General features: G+C 43.3%; 1 protein-coding gene across 2 annotated transcripts in view; it reads left to right on the forward strand.

Annotated features, from left to right (window-relative positions):
* zeb1b (zinc finger E-box binding homeobox 1b) overlaps positions 1–24162 on the forward strand; it is a 150061-nt gene that overhangs the window by 78319 nt on the left and 47580 nt on the right. For both annotated transcript variants that reach the window (XM_068007446.1, XM_068007455.1), the window contains exon 2: positions 13258–13467. In XM_068007446.1, the coding sequence (XP_067863547.1) occupies positions 13258–13467 (210 nt within the window). The remainder of the gene's footprint in view (positions 1–13257; positions 13468–24162) is intronic.

Here is a 24162-nt window from a genome sequence, read left to right on the forward strand (position 1 = left end):
AAATCTATCACTCTCTGTGTTGAATATACTCAATGACTGAGCCTCCACAACCCTCTGGGGTAGAGAATTCCAAAGATTCACCAGCCTCTGAGTGAAGAAATTTCTCCTCATCTCAGTCCTAAATGGCCTACCCCTTATTCTGAGACTGTGACTCTTGGTTCTCGACTCCCCAGCCAGGGGAAACATCCTCCCTGCATCTACCCTGTCGAGCCCTGTAAGAATTTTGTACGTTTCGATGAGATCACCTCTCATTCTGGTAAACTCGAGAGAATACAGGCCTAGTCTACTCAATCTCTCCTCATGCGACAATCCTGCCATCCCAGGAATCAGTCTGGTGAATCTTCGTTGCACTCCCTCTATGGCAAGTATATTCTTCAAGTAAGGAGACCAAAATTGTGCACAATACTCCCGGTGCGGTCTCACCAAGGCCCAACATAATTGCACTAGGACATCTTTACTCATGCACTCAAATCCTCTTGTAATAAAAGCCAACTTACTTTTTGCCTTCCGAATTGCTTGCTGCACCTGCATGTTAGCTTTCAATGACTCATGTACAAGGACACCCAGGTCCCCTTTGAACAGCAACATTTCCCAATCTCTCACCATTTAAAAAAAAATCTGCAATTCTGTTTTTCCTACCAAAGTGGATAACTTCACATTTTTCCACATTATATTCCATTTGCCATGTTCTTGCCCACTCACTTCGCCTCTCTATATCCCCTTGAAGCCTCTTTGCATCCTCCTCATAACTCACATTCCCACTTAGTTTTGTGTCATCAGCAAACTTGTAAGTATTACACTTGGTTCCCTCATCTAAATCATTGATATAGATTGTGAACAGCTGGGGCCCAAGCACTGAACCCGGTGATACCCCACTCGTCACAATCTGCCGACCTGAAAAAGTCTGGTTTATTCCAACTCTGTTTTCTATCTGTTAACCAATTCTCAATCCATGCCAGTATATTACCCCCAGTTCCACGTGCTCTAACTTTGTTCACCAACCTCCTGTGTGGGACCTTATCAAAAGCCTTCTGAAAATCCAAATACACCACATCCACTGGTTCCCTCTTATCTATTCTACTAGTTACATCCTCAAGACCTGGTGCAAGAAAATCAGAAAATCAAAAAGTTAGTATGCAGGTGCAGCAGGTGATCAAGAAGGCCAAAGGAATGTTGGCTTTTATTGCTAAGGGGATAGAATATAAAAACAGGGAGGTATTGCTGCAGTTATATAAGGTATTGGTGAGACCGCACCTGGAATACTGCATACAGTTTTGGTCTCCATATTTAAGAAAAGACATACTTGCTCTCGAGGCAGTACAAAGAAGGTTCACTCGGTTAATCCCGGGGATGAGGGGGCGGACATATGAGGAGAGGTTGAGTAGATTGGGACTCTACTCATTGGAGTTCAGAAGAATGAGAGGCGATCTTATTGAAACATATAAGATTGTGAAGGGTCTTGATCGGGTGGATGCGGTAAGGATGTTCCCAAGGATGGGTGAAACTAGAACTAGGGGGCATAATCTTAGAATAAGGGGCTGCTCTTTCAAAACTGAGATGAGGAGAAACTTCTTCACTCAGAGGGTAGAAGGTCTGTGGAATTTGCTGCCCCAGGAAGCTGTGGAAGCTACATCATTAAATAAATTTAAAACAGAAATAGACAGTTTCCTAGAAGTAAAGGGAATTAGGGGTTACGGGGAGCGGGCAGGAAATTGGACATGAATTTAGATTTGAGGTTAGGATCAGATCAGCCATGATCTTATTGAATGGCAGAGCAGGCTCGAGGGGCCGATTGGCCTACTCCTGCTCCTATTTCTTATGTTCTTATCCAGGCTTGGGCTGATAAGTGGCAAGTAACATTCGCGCCTGGCAAGTGCTAGGCAATGACTCTCTCCAACAAGAGAGTCTAACCACCTCCCCTTGACATTCAATGGCATTACCATTGCCGAATCCCCCACCGTCAACATCCTGGGGGTCGCCGTTGACCAGAGACTTAACTGGACCAGCCATATAAATAATGTGGCAACAAGAGCAGGTCAGAGGCTGGGTATTCTGTGGCGAGTGACTCACCTCCTGACTCCCCAAAGCCTTTCCACCATCTGCAAGGCACAAGTCAGGAGTGTGATGGAATACTCACCACTTGCCAGGATGAGTGCAGCTCCAACAACACTCAAGAAGCTCGACACCATCCAAGACAAAGCAGCCCGCTTGATTGTCACCCCATCCACCACCCTAAACATTTACTTCATTCACCACCGGCGCACTGTGGCTGCCGTGTGTACTATCCACAGGATGCACTGCAGCAACTCGCCAAGGCTTCTTCGACAGCACCTCCCAAACCCGCGACCTCTACCACCTAAGAGGACAAGAGCACATGGGAATAACACCACCTCCAAGTCTCACCCTCCCGACTTGGAAATATATCGCAGTTCCTTCAGTCACTGGGTCAAAATCCTGGAACTACCTTCCCAACAGCACTGTGGGAGATCCTTCACCACACAGACTGCAGTGGTTCAAGAAGGTACGAAAGAGTGACAAATCCCCAGGACCAGATGGTTTCCATCCCAGGATTTTAAAGGAAGTAGGTGAGCACATTGCAGATGCTCTAACTATAATCTTTCAAAGTTCTCTAGATTCAGGAACTGTCCCTCTAGATTGGAAAATTGCACATGTCACTCCACTTTTTAAGGAAGGAGAGAGAGGGAAACCAGGGAATTATAGACCAGTTAGCCTAACATCTGTTGTGGGAAAAAGCTGGAGTCTATAATTAAGGATAGGGTGACTGAACACCTTGAGAATTTTCAGTTAATCAGAGAGAGCCAGCATGGATTTGTGAAAGGTAGGTCATGCCTGACAAACCTGATTGAATTTTTTGAAGAGGTGACTAAAGTAGTGGACAGGGGAATGTCAATGGATGTTATTTATATGGACTTCCAGAAGGCATTTGATAAGGTCTCGCATAAGAGACTGTTAGCTAAGATAGAAGCCCATGGAATCGAGGGAAAAGTACGGACTTGGTTTGGAAGTTGGCTGAGCGAAAGGCGACAGAGAGTAGGGATAATGGGTCGGTACTCACATTGGCAGGATGTGACTAGTGGAGTCCCACAGGGATCTGTCTTGGGGCCTCAATTATTCACAATATTTATTAACTACTTAGATGAAGGCTCATATCTAAGTTTGCCGATGACACAAAGATTGGTGGTATTGTAAGCAGTGTGGATGGAAACATAAAATTACAAAGCGATATTGATAGATTAGGTGAATGGGCAAAACTGTGGCAAATGGAATTCAATGTCGACAAATGTGAGGTCATCCACTTTGGATCAAAAAAGGATAAAACAGGGTACTTTCTAAATGGTAAAAAGTTTAAAAACAGTGGATGTGCAAAGGGACTTAGGGGTTCAGGTATGTAGATCATTGAAGTGTCATGAACAGGCGCAGAAAATAATCAAGAAGGCAAATGGAATGCTGGCCTTTATATCTATAGGACTAGAGTACAAGGGGGCAGAAGTTATGCTGCAGCTATACAAAACCCTGGTTAGACCGCACCTGGAGTACTGTGAGCAGCTCTGGGCACCGCACCTTCGGAAGGACATATTGGCCTTGGAGGGAGTGCAGCGTAGCTTTACTAGAATGATACCCGGACTTCAAGGGTTAAGTTACGAGGAGAGCTTACACAAATTGGGGTTATATTCTCTAGAGTTTCGAAGGTTAAGGGGTGATCTGATCGAAGTTTATAAGATATTAAGGGGAACAGATAGGGTGGATAGAGAGAAACTATTTTCGCTGGTTGGGGATTCTAGGAGGAGGGGGCACAGTCTAAAAATTAGAGCCGGAGCTGGATTAGAAAACATTTCTGCGCACAAAGGGTTGTAGAAGTTTGGAACTCTCTTCCGCAAACGGCAATTGATACTAGCTCAATTGCTAAATTTAAATGTGAGATAGATAGCTTTTTGGCAACCAAAGGTATTAAGGGATATGGGCCAAAGGCAGGGATTTGGAGCTAGATCACAGATCAGCCATGATCTTATCAAATGGCGGAGCAGGCACGAGGGGCTGAATGGCCTACTCCTGTTCCTATGTTGCTAAGGCGGCTCACCAACACCTTCTCGAGGGCAATTAGGGATGGGCAATAAATGCTGGCCTTGCCAGCGACGCCCACATCCCATGAACGAATAAAAAAAAGAACTCCAATAGGTTTGTCAAACGTGATTTCCCTTTCATAAATCCATGCTGACTCTGCCAAATCATATTATTTTTAAGTGTCCTGTTATCACATCCTTGATAGATTCTAGCATTTTCCTTACTGCTGATGTCAGGCTAACAGGTCTGTAGTTCCCTGTTTTCTCTCTCCCTCCTTTCTTAAATAATGGGGTTACATTTGCTGCTCTCCAATCTGCAGGAACCGTTGCAATACCTGTAGAATTTTGGAAGATGACAACCAATGCATCTACTATCTCCATAGCCACCTCTTTCAAAACCCTGGGATGTGGATCATCAGGTCCTTGGGATTTATCGACTTTCAGTCCCATTAATTTTTCTAGTACTATTTTTTTTTAACTAATACTAATTTCTTTCAGTTCCTCATTCTCGCCAGACCCTTTGTGTCTTAGAGTCATAGAGTTATACAGCACGGATAGAGGCCCTTCGGCCCATCGTGTCCGCGCCGGCCATCAAGCCCTGTCTACTCTAATCCCATATTCCAGCATTTGGTCCGTAGCCTTGTATGCTATGGCATTTCAAGTGCTCATCCAAATGCTTCTTGAATGTTTTGTGAGGGTTCCTGCCTCCACAACCCTTTCAGGCAGTGAGTTCCAGACTCCAACCACCCTCTGGGTGAAAAAGTTCTTTCTCAAATCCCCTCTAAACCTCCCGCCTTTTACCTTGAATCTATGTCCCCTTGTTATGGAACCCTCAACGAAGGGAAAAAGCTCCTTAGTATCTATCCTATCTGTGCCCCTCATAATTTTGTACACCTCAATCGTGTCCCCCCTCAGCCTCCTCTGCTCCAAGGAAAACAAACCCAATCTTCCCAGTCTCTCTTCATAGCTGAAGCGCTCCAGCCCTGGTAACATCCTGGTGAATCTCCTCTGCACCCTCTCCAAAGCGATCACATCCTTCCTGTAGTGTGGCGACCAGAACTGCACACAGTACTCCAGCTGTGGCCTAACCAGTGTTTTATACAGCTCCATCATAACCTCCTTGCTCTTATATTCTATGCCTCGGCTAATAAAGGCAAGTATCCCATATGCCTTCTTTACCACCTGATCTACCTGTTCCGCCGCCTTCAGGGATCTGTGAACTTGCACACCAAGATCCCTCTGTCTTGCCTAGGGTCCTCCCATTCATTGTGTATTCCCTTGCCTTGTTAGTCCCTCCAAAGTGCATCACCTCGCACTTTTCCGGGTTAAATTCCATTTGCCACTGTTCCGCCCATCTGACCAACCCATCTATATCGTCCTGCAGACTGAGGCTATCCTCCTCGCTATTTACCACCCTACCAATTTTTGTATCATCAGCGAACTTACTGATCATACCTTTTACATTCATATCCAAGTCATTAATGTAGACCACAAACAGCAAGGGACCCAGCACCGATCCCTGTGGTACCCCACTGGCCACAGGCTTCCAGTCACAAAAACAACCTTCGACCATCACGTGAAGACAGACACACGGTATTTAATTTCTGTGCCATTTCCTTATTCCCCATTATAAATTCTCCCGTCTCTGTCTGTAATTTGCCTTCACCAGTCTTTTCCTTTTTACATACCTATGGAAGCTTTTACAGTCTGTTTTTATGTTTCTCGCTAGTTTACTCATATTCTATTTTCCCTTTCTTTCAATTTCTTGGTCCTCCTTTGTTGAATTCGAAAATGCTCCCAATCCTCACGCTTACTGCTTTTTCTGGCAACTTTATATGCCTCTTTGATTTAATACTATCTTTAATTTCTCTTGTTAGCCACGCTTGGGCCACTTTTCCTGTTAGGTTTTGTGCCTTAAAGGAATATATATTAATTGCAAATTATGTATTAATTCTTTAAATGCTAGCCATTGCCTATCTACCGTCATACCTTTTTAATGTAGTTCCCCAATCAACGACAGCTAACTTGCACCTCACACCTTCCTAGTTTCCTTTGTTTAGATTTAAGACCCTAGTTTCGGATTGAACTACATCACTTTCAAAATTAATGAAGAATTCTATCAAAATATGGTCACTCTTCCCTAAGGGCTCCTTTACCACAAGATTATTAAGTAACCCTTTCTCATTGCATCATGATGTATACTCACAGTTGGAAACTGATTCGTCAGAGACTCACGTCTGTGGTCTGCCAGTTCAAACATGAGACAAATACTCTTTGCAATCCGGAGGCTGGAATTCGTAGTCCTTAATGGACAATCTTGGCTACAACTCGAGCAAGAGCTAATACTCTTTGGGGAATTGTTCCAGACAACTCAGCAGTTTTTTGTCTTCAAACCGTACACTGCTGGTGAATTGACATTCCCGTTACAAGTAGGGTTATTTAAAACAAAAATGGCTGCTGCCAATACTTGATGTTGTATGCGACTATTTCAATTGGATCTGCTCAGTTACCGGTCTTTCTCTTCTGATCTCCCCCGTAGAACCTCAACCAGCCAGGATCAACCAGATCTTCCTTAAATCTCTCATGGTGGTAACAGGACAACGTACTATAGGCCAGTCTCCTGCAGCAGCCTTCTCCACAGTTCACAGTGCCTGTAGATGTGTCCTGCACTGGAAAGGACACAATTTGCAGGGTAACTGTGTTCAGGGCAAGTGAAAGAGCAGACCACCTGGTGTGTCTATCATTTTCAACAATCCTAGTTAAGCTAGCTCTAGAACACTTGCAGTTCAAGCTACTGTGCGTACTGACTGACCCTGTGGTGGTCTGCTGCCAGAACAAATGGGGGTGGAGGGAAAAGGAGGTGATGGTAATGGGGAGCAAATCATTTCTGGCCCCCTTTTGAGGTTTATGTGGATGCTGTGTGTTCTCCCATTTAATCTTGCTGATTGGATGTTCTACTTCGAATTAATTTAGAGCATTTTCAGGAGTTGGGGCGTCTGAGGATAGACCTGTTTCTGTTTACGGGCAGAGGCTGTATCAATCTGGAAGCTGGATAGTCTTACCCCCCCCCCCCCACCTTGTTTCATTTGTTATTGTTTTGAAGTATGTTACATTATAAAAGTGCAAGTTGTATAGTAACATCTTCATTGCCGTGCAAGCCATGGTTCTTAGACGTTATGTCCAAGAACACTGACAGGAATCATAGAAAGTTACGGCATCAGAAAGAGGGCATTTGGCCTATTATGTCCATGCTGGCCCAAAAAAGAGCTATCTTGCTTAATCCCACTTTCCAGCACATGGTCCGTAGCCCTGTGGGTTACGGCACTTCAACTGCACATCAACATACTTTGTAAATGAGTTGAGGGTTTCTGCCTCTACCACTTTCAGTCAGTGACTTCCAGACCCCTACCATCCTCTGGGTGAAAAAATGTCTCCTCAGCTTCCCTCTAATCCAGTTACTTTAAATCTATGCCCCATGGTCACTGACCTCTCTGCTAAGGGAAATATGTCCTTCCTGTCCACTCTATCTAGGCCCCTCATAATTTTATAAACTTCAATTAAATCACCCCTCAGCCTCCCCTTCCAGTGAAAACAACCCCAGCCTATCCAGTCTTTCCTCATAGCTAAAATTCTCCAGCACTGGCCACATCCTCATAAATCTCCTCTGTACCCCCTCTAGTGCAATCATATCTTTCCTGTAATGTGGTGACTAGGGCTGTATGCAGTACTCAAGCTGTGGCCTAACCAATGTTTTATACAGTTCTGGCATAATCTCCCTGCTCTTATATTCTATGCCTTGGCTAACAAAAGTAACTATCCCATATGCCTTTTTAACCACCTTATCTACCTGTCCTTCTACCTTCAGGGATCTGTGGACATGCACTCCAAGGTCCCCTCTGTTCCTCTACACCTCTCAGTATCCTCACATTTATTGTGTATTCCCTTGCCTTGTTTGCCCTCCCCAAATGCAGTACCTCACATGTCTGTGGATTGAATTCCATTTGCCACATCTCTGCCCAGTCTATCACTTCTCCCTCCCCTCCCCCTGTCCAATCCCTCATGTTATTCCATCCTGGAGTAGTCACTGTGCTTGGAGTCAGAAAGCTGGGGAAGAGTAATTAAGATGCACCAACTCTCTCACCTATGAACTTGAATTCAAATGTTACTATTTTATTTTTTTTAAGGTGCTTTTATTGATAAGTAACAGTTATCAAATTTGTACAGTGGAATGTGTCCTTGGAGCAATTGTCTAATTTACTTGCTGCAGATGTACTGTAAATTGACCAGTCCTTTGATATCTTGCAGCGGTCCACAGCTTCCCTCCTCACTCTGAACAAAATTGCAAACTTCTTAATCATGCCCCTTACATTTAGGCCTAAATCATTAATACATACCACAAGAAGCAATGGACCTAGTACTGAACCCTGTGGAACCCCACTGGAAACAGCCTTCAAGTCACAAAAACACCCGATGACCGTTACCCTTCGCTTCCTGCCACTGAGCCAATTTTAGATCCAACTTGCCACTTTCTCTTGGGCTTTTACTATTCTGACCAGTCTGCCATGTAGACTACATTAAATGCGCTACCTTCATCGACCCTCCTTGTTACCTCCTCAAAAAATTCAATCAAGTTAGTCAATTACGACCTTCCTTTAACAAATCCAACGCTCCCCTCAGGTGAGGAGTCAGATATTGTACTCGGACTCCGCAACATCCTAGCTGACCTGGCTATGGAAAAATGACTACTGATTCAGAATTTCCTGTTCTGGTTGTTAGATGTCTTGATTAGTTCTTGGAATTAGTGGACTGCAAACCCTTATTGTCGATCAGCTATTATTTGATTTGTCTTTTGTACTAGTCAATTCTTAGGACTCGTCTAGAGTTTTTACTTAATTACTTGCATGTTTAATTTTGATCCTGATAATGTCCTGACTATGTTTTATTCACTTTCACACATGACTGAAATAAAATACAATTTTCACATGCACACAACTGGAAAACATAACTTCTTATGTTTTAAACACACCAATTTAGGGATTTGAATAGTTATTCATTTTCTATTTGGGGAAATATCGAGGGCAAACTCTCAACAAAGCAGTGGACAGTCAAATAGATGACTCCATATCTCCTAACTACCTTCCAGTACCATTTTGTAGAGAAACCCAGGGGACAAGACAATTTTGCAGCTGCTTTTTGGGCATCTTTTAATCTAGTTCCAATTGATAGTATGTGCAAGACTGGCAAATGAAGGAATTTTTACACATTTACTGAACATTTCTGTCTTGATTTATCTGCTGTATCGAAGGACCCTATTAGCCGATTGATCCTGGCATGTAGTGTTATGGCTCCTACACAGGGATCCCCCACCTATATCTCTACCACTTTGGTATGCCCTTGAGTGTGTGAAAGATAGCAAATGAAGAAAGATAGATTGCCTGCCTTGTAAGATCTTCATTCTGTAAATCATGTGCATCTTCCACATTCTATTATCCTACCTTTCCATTTCTGCAGACCTGAAAGGGTATATTGTTTTCTTGGAAGTTGGGGGGGGTGGCGGTGGGGAAGAGGATTATTTTAAGTGACGTTAGTTTCAGGTCAGTAAACAATGGTGAGGCCATGGCCTTTTGTGTAACACAGCAGTCGACCACGTATGGTACTGCCGAGTTATAGCATCGTGACGGTTGTATTGTTTGTTAAGCACGTAGTTTCCTCAGCACCTATCAAACTAAACGATACTATACTAGTGTGTGTACAGGATTAATATCGTTGAGAGATTGAAGCCCCGACAAGGTAGAGCTGTGCTCTAGCTCTTCGATTTGAAGTGAGGTCAATGTTAATTGAAAGTTAACCTTTCCTAATGAACCACAACAGGTATTATTTGTGAAACATTTTAATGATTTTTTTTCCTCCACTTAATCTCTTGTCTAACATTTTTCCCAATGATGAAATTAGCATGGTGTGGTGCTTTTTGTTTTAAAAAAAACAATCTATCTACGATCTGGGAGTATGTCTGATTAACAAATCTCAACTCGAGAATACCAGACATTTAAACACTAAAAGGACTGTTTATCCTATAATGCCAGACTGTTTAATCTGAACAGAATCCAGTTTTTGTCATAATTGACATATGTCAACAGTTTCAAGGAGCCCCCAGGTAGCCACAATTAATCTTAATTTATAGCTGCAAAGTGCACCAAAACAATTTTTCATCCAGCTTTATTTTAAGGAGTATGAATTTTTCTTGTCTGTTTTATTGCACTTGTACAACATTCTCACTTATTTATTTCTAACAGTTTAGCTTAAAAAATTAGATTTAATCTTGAAAGCTGAAGACTACTTCAGGAAGGAGCTAAAGTATAAGAGGTTCAAAGCGTTCAGGTTGTAATGCACAAGGATTAGCTAACTATTGAAAACTAGCTCAGCAATAGAAAGAAGGGGATGAACAGTAGAAGCTGAATTGTTTAACTGTGAGGACAAAGAATGGTTTAGAAGACAGGTAAGATTGCCCTTTCAGGTCCAAGCAAGTGCTCATGTTATAAAACTTTATTGTATTCACCTTATCCAAAGTGTTTATTTATACATGTTCATTCTGTACAAGATGCTCCATAGTTTGGAGTGACGCACTGTTCACAAGTGTGTATTTAATTACATTTAATGAAATACAAGCTGAAAAAACAATTATACTACGAACTGAAAATTATTTACTTCCTGCAACAGTCTAAATTTTGAAGTTGTTGCACTATTGTTTGAACATGCAGGTATGATATGTTGCAATGGACTTTCCAGCACATTGGTTTCAAATATTTGGGTACTTAATAACAATCTTGACATAATTTTGCTTTCTTCCAGCAATTAACATTAATTCCTAAGTTTTTTTAATTTCCACTTTTTTTTGTTGAGTTTTTATCATAAATTTAATTGGTAAAAAGGATCCCCTACATCAAGGTTGATAAACTCCCAATTTGTAGAAAGGAAGCAATTGTTACGAGAAATGGACAAAAAGAATAATTAAATAACATATTTACTACAATCTTGCAGAGTCAGTAAACGAGCCTTGAAAAGATTCTGTTCAATATGGAAGCACAAAGTAGTTTATCACGTGCTAATTAACTGCTGCAGTAGTCCGGTATCTAAACAGCCTTTAAAGGTTTCGCTGATCTTGACCTTCCAAATCGATATCCCATTTTCACATGTTGCTCTGCACCAATTAGTAGTGCGTACCTTGATGACTTCTCTATCTCACTATCCTTAGAAGTGAAAGATTTAGAGCAGTCAAGTGACACGAATCAACACTTACTATAGTAATGCAACAACTTGTGAATTAGAAAGCTGCTGGCAGTATGGTAAATTTCTTAAACTTTTAGAAGGATTGATATTCAGTACAAAAGTGTTCGATTGAAAACAATAAATGAGTGACTGTAATGTGCAAATTTCATGGCTGTAGCGGAGGTTTATAATGTGTATTTTAGTCATTGAGTTTAGTTAATGTAATCATTTGATGGGCTAAAGTGTATTCAAATTTTAGGTAGTGCAGATATTCTTATGGATTGGTGATTTATGTGTCGTATGATTTAAAGATTTTATTACATTAAATGTATAGAAAAGTCTCAAACTTGCATCAACAAAGGAAACCTTTTAAGGCACCAAATTTTATAATATATAGCTTGATTTAAGAACCGCAGCAGTACATCTATTCTTGTTGACTCTCTAAACATTTTTAATATAGCCATTAGTCATATTTCAGATTCTGCTTCATGAGGGCACCCATCATCTCATAAGTTATTCTGTTGTGTCTGTGGCTTTTGCATTTGGTGGTGGAATAGAACAAAATCACTATTGCATACTGCTATCTAGTAATGCAAGTCACTTTTAATAAATGCTCCACAACCATCCTTTCTACATTTGGTCTTTGCCGTCTAAAATGTAGTGTTATTTTTGTAATTTTAGTTCATTTAAGGACTTCAGTAACCTTGATGTGTTCCTATTCTCTTTACTCATCCATACTTGGGTTTCTTTTGCAGCAATATTGCTTAAAACCATTTGTGTGCTAAATTGCATCTTTTGATATTCTGTACTGGACAATTGCATTTTGGTAACTTTCACTTTCTTTTTCTTTTATCTTATATTTACCAACCTTCTTAGGATCTTTAAGACTCTTAGTTTCTTCTTGATATCTTAAAACCTGGAAATCATATCCACTGCTTTATTCAAATGTTCAGAAGCAGTGGCTTATGACCCCAATAAGTTGAGAGTTCATTTTGTTTTAACCAAATGCGTGTGAGTTCCCTCATCTAACACTACTTTTCTTTCCTGAAAGGGCAGCTCATTTTGGAACATCTTGTTGCAGATGATAGTTATCTGTGCGGAACCTTAAAGAACACTTAAGAAACTTTGACATTAGTCAATGCTCGAACAGGGCTACTGCTACATTTCTGAAAAATAGATCCTTTTTTGATTTACATGTATATTAGGTTTTTCCTTTTTGAATTCCAAACCAATACTCTAATATTGTTTTTCATTATAAAAGGGACTTTTTATGAGCATTGGTTATATTTGCCCATCCCTAATTTCCCTTGAGAAGGTGGCAGTGAGACGCCTTCTTGAACCGCTGCAGTCTGTGTGGTGAAGGTTCTCCCACAGTGCTGTTCAGTAGGGAGTTCCAGGATTTTGACCCAGCGACGATGAAGGAATGGCGATATATTTCCAATTTGGGATGGTGTGTGACTTGGAGGGGAATGTGCAGGTGGTGTTGTTCCCATGTGCCTGTTGCCCTTGTCCTTTTAGGTGGTGAAGGTCGCGGGTTTGGGAGGTGCTGTCGAGGAAGCCTTGGCGAGTTGCTGCAGTGCATCCTGTAGATGGTACACACTGCAGCCACTGTGCGCCAGTGGTGAAGGGAGTGAATATTTAGGGTGGTGGATGGGGTGCCATTTGGATTAACATTTGGACTACCTGAATTCACATTTCAGTGTCAAGATCCTCTCTCCAGTGCAAGAAGATATGTTGCAGTGTTGAGGGACAGAGTAATGTTCTTGATTTCTTGTCTGAACAAGACTGGTGGAGCATTTATAAAAAGTGACTTCCATTACTATATAGCATGAATCACAAGGGTCCTGAAGTTGTGCATAATCATTTTAGTTTTTTGCATAATGATTTGATTATTTTGATGTCTTTGCAGTTACCAACTATAATAATGTTGTTGAAGCAAGTTCGGACACAGATGATGAAGATAAACTGCACATTGTGGAGGATGAGTGTGTGACTGATGCAGCAGATTGTGATACAAATGCACTGGAAGATGACTTGCCAACAAAGCGCACAGTGTTGCCAAGGAAAGATGACACAGATGAAGAGAATGAGAGCACCAGTTGGAGAGATGAAGATGATGGTAGGTACTTTTGCGATTGAAAGAGTACTAGCGTTTTTCCTTTTGTAAAGAGTCGTACAACACCAGGTTATAGTCCAACAGCTTTATTTGAAATCACAAGCTTTCGGAGCTTTTCTCCTTCGTTAGTTTTTCCTTTTGTTATGGTCTGGTATTACGGTACTTTGGATTTTGACTCTCTCATCTGGAATGACCATTAAATGATAACTTAAAGATCATTTGCTGCAAACTCTGTATTGTAGTAACTATCATAACATTAAGCACACTGTTGATTCGTGAATCAAAATGTAACTTATAAGCTGATTTGTTCCCGGCTAATTTCCTCTTTTCCTGAAACCAGTGATTCATGCAGGGCTATGGTTTTATTGAGCACTGTCAAACTTTCAGCTCCTCATCACCACAGTTATTTGTGTGTGAAAGTAGAAATTAAGCGTTCACAAGCTATTTGATTATGGTAGGCATCACAGTTGAGAACATTTGGTCCATATATCAACTCCCCACACCGCGCGCACCTTTTTTTTTTCTCCCACCTGCACTATCCATGAGCAGCCAAAGTTTGTTACATTGATCGTGGAAGTGTCCTCAAACACCAACATCAGTGGCCTTCTAATGGATGACATTTCATTTTAACCAATTTCATTTTAAAGATTTCTTTCTCTGTAAAACAGAAAAGGCAATTTCATTTTGTGCTGCAGTCAAACAATGTTTATAGTGATGATCATTAACCCCAGCTACTTAAGTGATCTTGTCATTTCCAGTTCATTGCATTCTTTCACTGTCATTCTCTGTATCATCTTGAAGCTAATCCCACTGATATAAGCACTTAACAGGGTGTTAATGGTGCATTTCCTTTCTATTATTGTCTTTCTGTTTTCTTTTCCTCATCATTTGTTCTTTCTTTCTCATTGCATTTAATTCCTTTCCACCCATGTAGATTAATTAGTTAACTGCATTGTAGTTCATCATACTGTGACAAGATTTCTGTGATTTTACAGTAGAGATACATGTCAGCAAGTTACATAATTTATATAGACTGTTCTATTTGAATAATTGATTGAAAGTTTAGAAAACTGTTGCCTTAAATAATCTGTGGTCAGCTCTGCATAAAACTAGCAACTTTTAGATTTGTCATGTGAAGCTTGCAATTTTAGTCCAAAAGAGATGCATCTTTTGCTAGCTCAGACAATGAGCCAAATTGAAAATTGATGTATTTTTTTAAGTACTTGTTCATATGGCCGTAGCATTTTCTGTTTTAACCAGTCCCTTAATTCTTGCCATAGTTACTGATTGAAATCAGTTTGTAAACCTTGTGACAAAAATTTAATTTTTGTTTAGGATTTCTTTTGCTTCGTTTTAAATGCCACTTAAAATGGAGATTATATTTTCATTTAAAAGTTGACATGTTTGCTCAGACAGTATGGGGCAATTTTTGTGTCTCTACTGCCTTGATTTTGCCTTGAGAGTTTGTAAACCTCACTTTGGCATATGATGTGGGAAGCTTTTCTTCCCAATGATGGCTGTTCCAACTGACCCCCCCCCCCCAATAGCATCACAATTCCTAACCACTTTGCTGGAAGGTTCTTCAGCAACATCCCAATCGCAGCATGTTGTGCATTACACGCTATTGCTGTATTGATCTGGAGCCAGCATTGCCTGTTTGGTCATACCAGTCAAGATGCCACTAACTATTTCTGCAGGCCTTGGACAGCCCACCTGGGAAATACTTTGATAACACGGCTCCTACCTTTTAATTTCTCAGAGGAGCAATATCTCGGGCAACTCTGCCATGTCGCCTGCTGCAGCCACAACTCGTCCTTGTACCAGGGCATGGACAGCACTGCCTGTGGCTGTCAAGGCCACCGTGGCCCCTGACCAATATGCTACAGGCTCTTTCCAGGCTAAAGCAGGTGACATCAGCGACATCTCCCAATTTGCAGTCCACCGTTCTATCATGGCGGTCACTGAGGCTCTGGAATAGCTACATCTCCTACCCCATGAACATAGAGAAGCACGGCAAGAGAGCTTGTCGGCTTTGTCAGCATTGCAGGTTTCCCCAGGGTGCAAGGTGCTATATACACCGCAGTACCTTGTGTGCTCCCTGCCTGGCTTCTCTTATCAATAGAAAGGGATTCTACACACTCAATGTTCAGCAGATTTGCAAACACAGGCATCATGCAGGTTTGTGCCCAATTTCCTGGCAGCAGTCATGACTCCGCCATCCTGCACCAGTCCTCCTGTGCTGCCTTTATTCGAACCACGGGCAGGTCACAGGCTGGCTACTAGGGGACAAGGGCTTTCCCCTTCAGATTTTGGTCATGATTCCTGTCAGGAACCGAGGCACAGATGCAGAGCTGCCCTACAAAGAGAGCCATGATGCCACCAGGAATGTCATTGATCATTCAGTCGGCATCCTCAAGCAACACTTCGGCTGCCTGTTTTGTTCAGTCGGAGTTTTGCAGTACACCTGAGTGTATATGTAGATTTGCTGCATGCTCCATAACCCAGCCATCATGAGGGACCAGCCCTTACCACTACTTGGGAAGCAGGAGCAAGAGCATTGACCACCAATGCCCCATGCTGTTCGAGTGCTTGGACTAGGATTCACGTGAACCATCCCTCCCACCCCATACACCAACAGTTCCATAATCCTTATCATCGTCCATTCTACCACCGTCCCATTGTCTTTATTCAGTGCATCCGTATGGGTCTTGCTCTCCCTTCACTACAAATAGAACCACCAACACCAAATCCATACCAGAAAACAATTCATCCAACAACTCCATTCCATCTGTCAAATATTTATCAAGAATAACTATGAATCACTCTTGAGAAAGCCCTTAATGCCTGTCATGTGTGCTCGCATACCTATGCTAGTGCTCCTACAAAAGGTACCCTCAGTGGCTACGGCTTGAGAGGTGGAAGGCTGCTCAGCTTCCATTGAAGACACCAGATGTCTGTGGTGGGTGGCCTTGGGCTGCAGACTGTAGCATCTCGGTGAGGGCCAGGGCAGTATGGCTCTGGGTTGTGTGGCACTAACAAGGGGACTGGTGGAGTGGGTGGCAGAGAAGCAGGCAAGCTGTCGCGAGAACAGAGTGTAGGAGTGATGTTACACTCTGGAAGTCCCTGTCATCACTGACCCCCAGAGCCACGATGGCAGCTGTCTGAGGTCCCAAGGCAGCAGTGTGAGTTGCCATTGAAGCTGTCAGAGCTAATTCTGGAGGCTCTGTCATGGAGCGCACCACTGTCCTGTTCATGGAGTTGACCACTCTCTCAACATTGGTCAGCACGATCTCCATGCTCTGTGTGAAGCCCCGACACAAGTTGGAACTGGACTGCTCCATGCTCTTAAGCCCAAGCTCGCTGACGGGCTGCCCAGTGCACCTAGCATTTCTCAGTGAATGCCCATCAGCTTTCTATGTTAACCTGGGCCCTTGAATCAGCATTTGACTCCTCTGCAGCAGAGCTAGTATCGATCTTGCCCTCTGGTGAGCTGGCACCTGGTGGAGTCCATTTTCTTTGCCCTAATTCCTGCACCTGTGTCCGGTGATCCACCACTTAAAGATTCCGCCTCTATCCTACCCTCTAAAGATTGCATGATGCTAGTCTCTGAACTGGTGCTTGCTAGGATCAGATTGAGTGATGCTGCACCTTCAGGAAGGCTGACATCCTCTTCCTGATGTGGCACAGGGGCATCCACATTTGCAGCACCTGAAATGAAAGAGGGACAAGGATTAACTTTTGGTGTTAAGGGAGAGCAAAGAAAGAAGTGGTTGGTGAAAGCATTTATAGTTTGTCACGCAGAGTGAGATAGAAGTAAGAATGAAGTCTGGTGTAGTGATTGTAGGAGAGTGAAGGGAAGCAGAGTACTGAGAGTAGTGAAGCTGAAGGAGGTGGATGTGTGAGCAGAGAGCAAGAGAGCAGTATCAGTATTGTAACCTTGACAACTCTGGTGAGGTCATTGAACTTTTTCCTGCATTCCAGTCATGTCCTGGAAGCTGAGCCCTTGGCATTCACAAGCTATGCAACCTCTTTCCATTGGTAGTGCAGGTGTTACCTGGAGGGGTTTCGGCCCCCTGGAGGGGGAAAGAGGACCTCCCTCCTGCTGTCCACCACCTGTACCAGCGCGTCCAAGGTGGCATCACAAAATCCAGGTGCCCTGTCAGTCTGTCTTGCAGTTATTTCTTTCTTCGAACGTGTTCCTTCCTGTTTGCAGACAGACTGCAACTCTCCTTTGCCTTTAAATGGCATTAGTGAAGCCCGATCTCCCGCCTGCGTGATGAGGTCCCAGCATAACTTCACATGCTGGCTGGGACCAGGCAAATATGAATCGCAACAAATACAGAACTCTTAATGGTTGGCATTCTCAGCCTTTTTATTTATGTAGCCACACAAGCTTTGGAGAACAAGTCAGAAGGTGGATGAAGTGTAATAAGACGGAGCATAGGGAGACTGGTTCATATGTGGCCCGGACCAGAACTAGGAGGCTGAATGTCACCACAGAATCCTGGCATGATGCAACTTGTATGTGAAGCCAGTCTCCCTAAAGTGATGGGGTTAGTGTTGAGTAGTTATTTTGGCTTTTTTAGTTTGTCAAAATGAACTGGAACGATGGTGTAGGTTGTGGGGCTTTGTACAGTGTAGGAGCAAGTGGCAACCTGCAGCACCACCAATTTATGATGTGACATTTTAATATGTAGGATTTTCTCAAACTATCAAGCTAGATTATATATTTAGTACGTAGATAATGCATATCATTTGAAAAGTGAAGACCCCAGATGGTAGGTAATTGCTCTTGCTATTATTGTAGTATTACATTGCTCACCAAATGATATAAATGACCAGCTAATTTGGTCTGGGGGCATTAGTTGAGGAATGATGATTGGACCAGAATGCGTTGATGTAATTCAGTTGTCAATCTGTCATTTTTTAATAAAATACTTATGTTTTGCTATTTAACTATAATATATTTTTAATAGAAAATCAATTAGTTTGGAAACCAGAGGAGTAGAGTTGGTTAGAGCGTACAAGTTCCTCTGCAGCAGAAGATGCAGAGCTGGGAGTTACAAAACTGAAACACCACTGCTACCACTGGCAGGAGATTGTAATTACAGCTTGACAAGTTTACACAGGCAGTTCCATTATAGATGTGAACATTGTCAATTTTTCCCATTATAAATTCCTAAGTACACACAGATGTAAGGTTTTTAATATATTTAGAGGAATAATTTATTATCATGTAGAAGTCACTTCCTCCCACCACTAATGCTAAATTCCTAATCCAGGAACTGGCTTTAATTTCCTTGAAGTGACATCCCATTATTCCTTCCTCCCCACTGTTCCTACTTACCAGGAACTACCTCCCACTGTCAACAAACTCGCTCCCCAATGCACCAGTAACCCATCACCAACCCAATGCTTCCAGACCCCGAGACTTCCTTCCATCACTTTCACATTCCCAACACATTGAATTGCGTTGAATGTACAGCACAGAAACAGGCCATTCGGCCCAACTGGTCTATGCCAGCATTTATGCGCTACATGAGCCTCCTCCCTCTTTACTTCATCTAACTCTATCAGCATTCCCTTCTATTCCTTTTTCGCTCCTGTGCTTATCTAGTTTCTCCTTAAATGCATCTGTGTTAGTCACCTCAACTACACCTTGTGGTAGCGGGTTCCACATTCTTACCACCCTTTGGGTAAAGAAATTTCTCCTGAATTCCCTGTTGGATTTATTAGCGACTATTTTATATTTATGACCTCTAGTTTTGGTCTCACCCCACAAGTGGAAACATTTTCTCTGTCTACCCTATCAAACCCTTTCATTATCTTCAAGACCTCAATCATGTCACCCCTCAGCTTTCCCTTTTCAAGAGAGAAGAGCCCCACCATGTTCAGCCTTTCCTTTCAGTTCTGGTATCATCCTTGTGAATCTTTTTTGCACCTTCTCCAATCTATATCCTTTCTATAATACAGAGACCAGAACTCCAGTACTTCAAACTCTGGAACCCATCTCCCATCGTTTCAATACCGAATGGACTCTTTTACTAATACTCCATTCCTGCACTTTAGACCATGCTCCCAACACTACTAAAGCCACATTAACCCCCCTGTCTTCCTAATCTGCAATCTTCCTTTGGATTCTGGAAATGTAAATTTAAAAAAAAACACAATTCAAATAATGCTTAACCAAACTAAATACCAATAATAATCAAGGCACTGATTATCGATTTTCACAAATGTTGATACGACCATGTAATTTGAATCTGAAAAAAACATAGAAATGCAATTTTAATTGTTCAATTGATCTAGTACCATTATACAGTACATAGCATGAAATAGCACACACTTCAGTGCACCATGAGCAAAACCATATGCGATTCACCAGTGTGTGAAAGAGATTTATTTAAGGATTAGTTTGGAATACTTTTGTAATGCACTTAAATTCATTGCAGAGAAAATGAATTTATTTTGTAAATATTAGTCACAGCTAATAACCAGCTAAGCTTTTCCCCTATCTGATACGATTGAGCCTTTTTGTTTTTGTTTTTCCTCCTCCTCCTCCTTGTACAACCATAAGCTAAAAATTGAGAAATTTATGGAAGGTCCCCGATGGCTCTTCAACCTTATCCCCAATCCGTACTTAGTTAGTTGAATTCAGCCAGGATGCTGGAAGGAGTGCTATAATTGGTTTCAGTGATCTGGATTAGGGAGAAGGAAATCAGCCAGGCTTTCCACTCCATCATCCAGCAACCCATGCTGAAAATGTGTGTGTGGGTTGGCAGCAATTTTTTTTTTCTCTTTCCTCCTCCTGGCCCCCATCAACTGGAGTTGAACAGCTTGTGAAGGGAAATAAGAGTGAAGGATGTAATGAATTTGCTTTGAATTTAACTGAACTGTATTTTTGCCATATTTGTCTAAACACTTAGTTGGTCTGTGATGTAGCGAGAAGGGCACACACATTTTCGATACAGTAAACTAGCAGCCATCTTGTAATTTGGCAAAGTCCAATAAAAGTCGCTGGAACATATTGATTCCACAGGTTTTTCTCATTCCTTCTCATGCAACTCAGACTATTTATAAAATATATGTATCCCTGTAGATATCAATATCTGGAATTCCAAATTATTTCAGTTTCTTTTTATATTAGGTGGCATAAAGGAATGTAGCTTGAAATCACAAATACAGCCGCCTCATGAAATTGAACCCCATGCATTCTAGGAGTATAGAAAAACACATAGAATGTTACATGAGTGCCAGTGAACAAACCATAGATGTTTAGTATGGTTTAATGCTTAATCCAGCAACCCTGCCCTGTAACTGGTAGTTACCTCTGCATTTGTATATGGTAGGTATCCCTTAGATTAGGTAGTAGTTTAGATTCATTCAATGGTCAGGGACAGGAGGGTGTGACTGCGAATCAGGCAGGTATGGGGACCCAGGATGTAGTGATGGAAGAGCCTCAGCCCTTGTTCTCATTCATACAGGTAGCAAGTACCTCGTACCTGCTGGACAAGATCAAGGGCTGCAGGGAGGATGGGCGAACTGACAAACGGCACTGTGGTACAGGAGGCCTTTCAAGTGGGGGGAGTAAAAAGGAATATGGTAATGGTAGGGGATAGACACTGTTCTCTGCAGCCGCGACCGAGAGTCCCGAAGGCTGCGTTGCCTGCCTGGTGCCAGGGTTAGGAATATCGCCTCATGTCTGGAAAAGGAAAAAAACTTGAAGCAGGAGTAGGAGGATCCAGTTGTCGTGGTCCACGTAGGAACCAACGACATAGGTAGAACTAAGAATAAGGTTCTGCTGAGACAGTGCGAGGAGCTAGAGTCTAAATTAATAAGCAGAACCTCAATTTTACTAATGCCCTTTAGGGAAGGAAACCTGCCATCCTTACCCAGTCTGGCCGATATGTGACTCCAGACCCAGATTCTTAATCGCTCTCTGAAATGGCCTAGCAAGCCACTCAGTTGTACAATCTCGCTACAAAAAGTCATAATAAGAATAAAACCGGACGGACCACCCGGCACCGGACACGACAAAGGCAAACCAAGCCCAGTCGACCCTGCAAGGTCCTCCTCACTAACATCTGGGAACTTCTGCCGACATTGGGAGAGCTGTCCCACAGACTAGTCTAGCAACAGCCTGACGTGGCTATACTCGCAGAATCGTACCTTTCAGCCAATGTCCCAGACTCTTCCATCACCATCCCTGGGTGTGTCCTGTCCCACCGGCAGGATAGACCCACCAGTGGTGGCGGAGCATAGAAAATAGGAGCAGGAGTGGGCCATTCGGCCGTTCGAGCCTGCTCTGCCATTCACTATGATTATGGCTGGTCCTCTATCTCAATACCATATTCCTGAAGTCACCCCATACTCCTTGATGCCTTTTGTGTCTAGAAATCTGTGATATACAGTCAGGAGGGAGTGGCCCTGGGAGTCCTCAACATTGACTCCGGACACCATGAAATCTCGTAGCATCAGGTCAAAAATGGGCAAGGAAACCTCCTGCTGATTACCACCAACCGTCCTCCCTCAGCTGATGAATCAGTCCTCCTCCATGTTGAGCACCACTTGGAGGAAGCACTGAGGGTAGCAAGGGCACAGAAAGTACTCTAGGTGGGGGACTTCAATGTCCATCACCAAGAGTGGCTCAGTAGCACCACCACTGACCGAGCTGGCCGAGTCCTGAAGGACATAGCTGCCAGACTGGGACTGCGGCAGGTGATGAGCGAACCAACACGAGGGAAAAATCTACTGGACCTCGTCCTCACCAATCTACCTGTCGCAGATGCATCTGCCCGTGACAGTTCCAGGATTTTGACACAGCGACGATGAAGTAACGACGATATATTTCCAAGTCGGGATGGTGTTTGACTTGGAGGGGAACGTGCAGGTGGTGTTGTTTCCATGTACCTGCTGCTCATGTCCTTCTAGGTGGTAGAGGTCGCGGGTTTGGGAGGTGCTGTCGAAGAAGCCTTGGCGAGTTGCTGCAGTGCATCCTGTGGATGGTACACACTGCAGCCACTGTGCGCTGGTGGTGAAGGGAGTGAATGTTTCGTGTGGTGGATGGGGCCCCAATCAAGCGGGCTACTTTGTCCTGGTTGGTGTCGAGCCTGGCATATTCCTCACTCTACCATTACCAACAAGTCAGGGGATCAACCCTGGTTCAATGAGGAGTGCAGAAGAGCATGCCAGGAGCAGCACCAGGTGTACCAAAAAATAAGAGGTGCCAACCTGGTGAAGCTACAACACAGGACTACATGTATGCTAAACAGCGGAAGCGACATGCTATAGACAGAGCTAAGCGTTTCCATAACCAACGGATCAGATTAAAGCTCTGCAGTGCTGCCACATCCACTCGTGAATGGTGGTGGACAATTAAACGACTAACGGGAGGAGGAGGCTCTGGAAACATCCCCATCCTCAATGCTGGCAGAGCCCAGCATGTGAGTGCAAAAGACAAGGCTGAAGCGTTTGCAACCATCTTCAGCCAGAAGTGCCGAGTGGACGATCCATCTCTGCCTTCTCCCGATATCTTCATCACAGAAGCCAGTCTTCAGCCAATTCGATTCACTCCACATGATATCAAGAAACGGCTGAGTGCACTGGATACAGCAAAGGCTATGGGTCCCGACAACATCCCGGCTGTAGTGATCCAGAACTAGCCGCGCCTCAAGCCAAACTGTTCCAGTGCAGCTGCAACACTGGCACCTACCCGACAATGTGGAAAATTGCCCAAGTATGTCCTGTCCCCAAAAAGCAGGACAAATCCAATACGGCCAATCACCGCCCAATCAGTCTTCTCTCAATCATCAGCAAGTTGATGGTAGGTGTTGTCAACAGTGCTGTCAAGCGGCATCTACTCACCAATAACCTGCTCACTGATGCTCAGTTTGGGTTCCGCCAGGACCACCCGGCTCCAGACCTCCTTACAGCCTTGGTCCAAACATGAACAAAAGAGCTGAATTCCAGAGGTGAGGTGAGAGTGACTGCCCTTGACATCAAGGCAGCATTTGACCGAGTGTGGCACCAAGGAGCCCGAGTAAAATTGAAGTCAATGGAAATCTCTGAGAAAGCTCTTCAGTGGCTGGAGTCGTACCAAGCACAGAGGAAGATGGTAGTGGTTGTTGGAGGCCAAACATCTCAGCCCCAGGACATTGCTGTAGGAGTTCCTCAGGGCAATGACCTCGGCCCAACCATCTTCAGCTGCTTCATCAATGACCTTCCCTCCATCATAAGGTCAGAAATGGGGATGTTCACCGATGATTGCACAGTGTTTAGTTCCATTCGCAACCCCTTAAATAATGAGGTATTCCTTGCCCGCCTGCAGCAAGACCTGGACAACATCCAAGCTTGAGCTGATAAGTGGCAAGTAACATTCGCGCCATACAAGTGCCAGGCAATGACCATCTCCAACAAGAGAGAGTCTAACCACTTCCCCTTGACATTCAACGGCATTACCATCGCCGAATCCCCCACCATCAACATCCTGGGGGTCACCATTGACCAGAAACATAACTGGACCAGCCACATAAATACTGTGGCTACAAGAGCAGGGCAGAGGCTGGATATTGTGTGGCACAAGTCAGGAGTGTGATGGAATACTCTCCACTTGCCTGGATGAGTGCAGGTCCAACGACACTCAAGAAGCTCGACACCATCCTGTACAAAGCAGCCTGCTTGATTGGCACCCCATCCACC

This window comes from Heptranchias perlo, chromosome 2, assembly GCF_035084215.1.
Source record: "Heptranchias perlo isolate sHepPer1 chromosome 2, sHepPer1.hap1, whole genome shotgun sequence".
NCBI lineage: Eukaryota > Metazoa > Chordata > Chondrichthyes > Hexanchiformes > Hexanchidae > Heptranchias > Heptranchias perlo.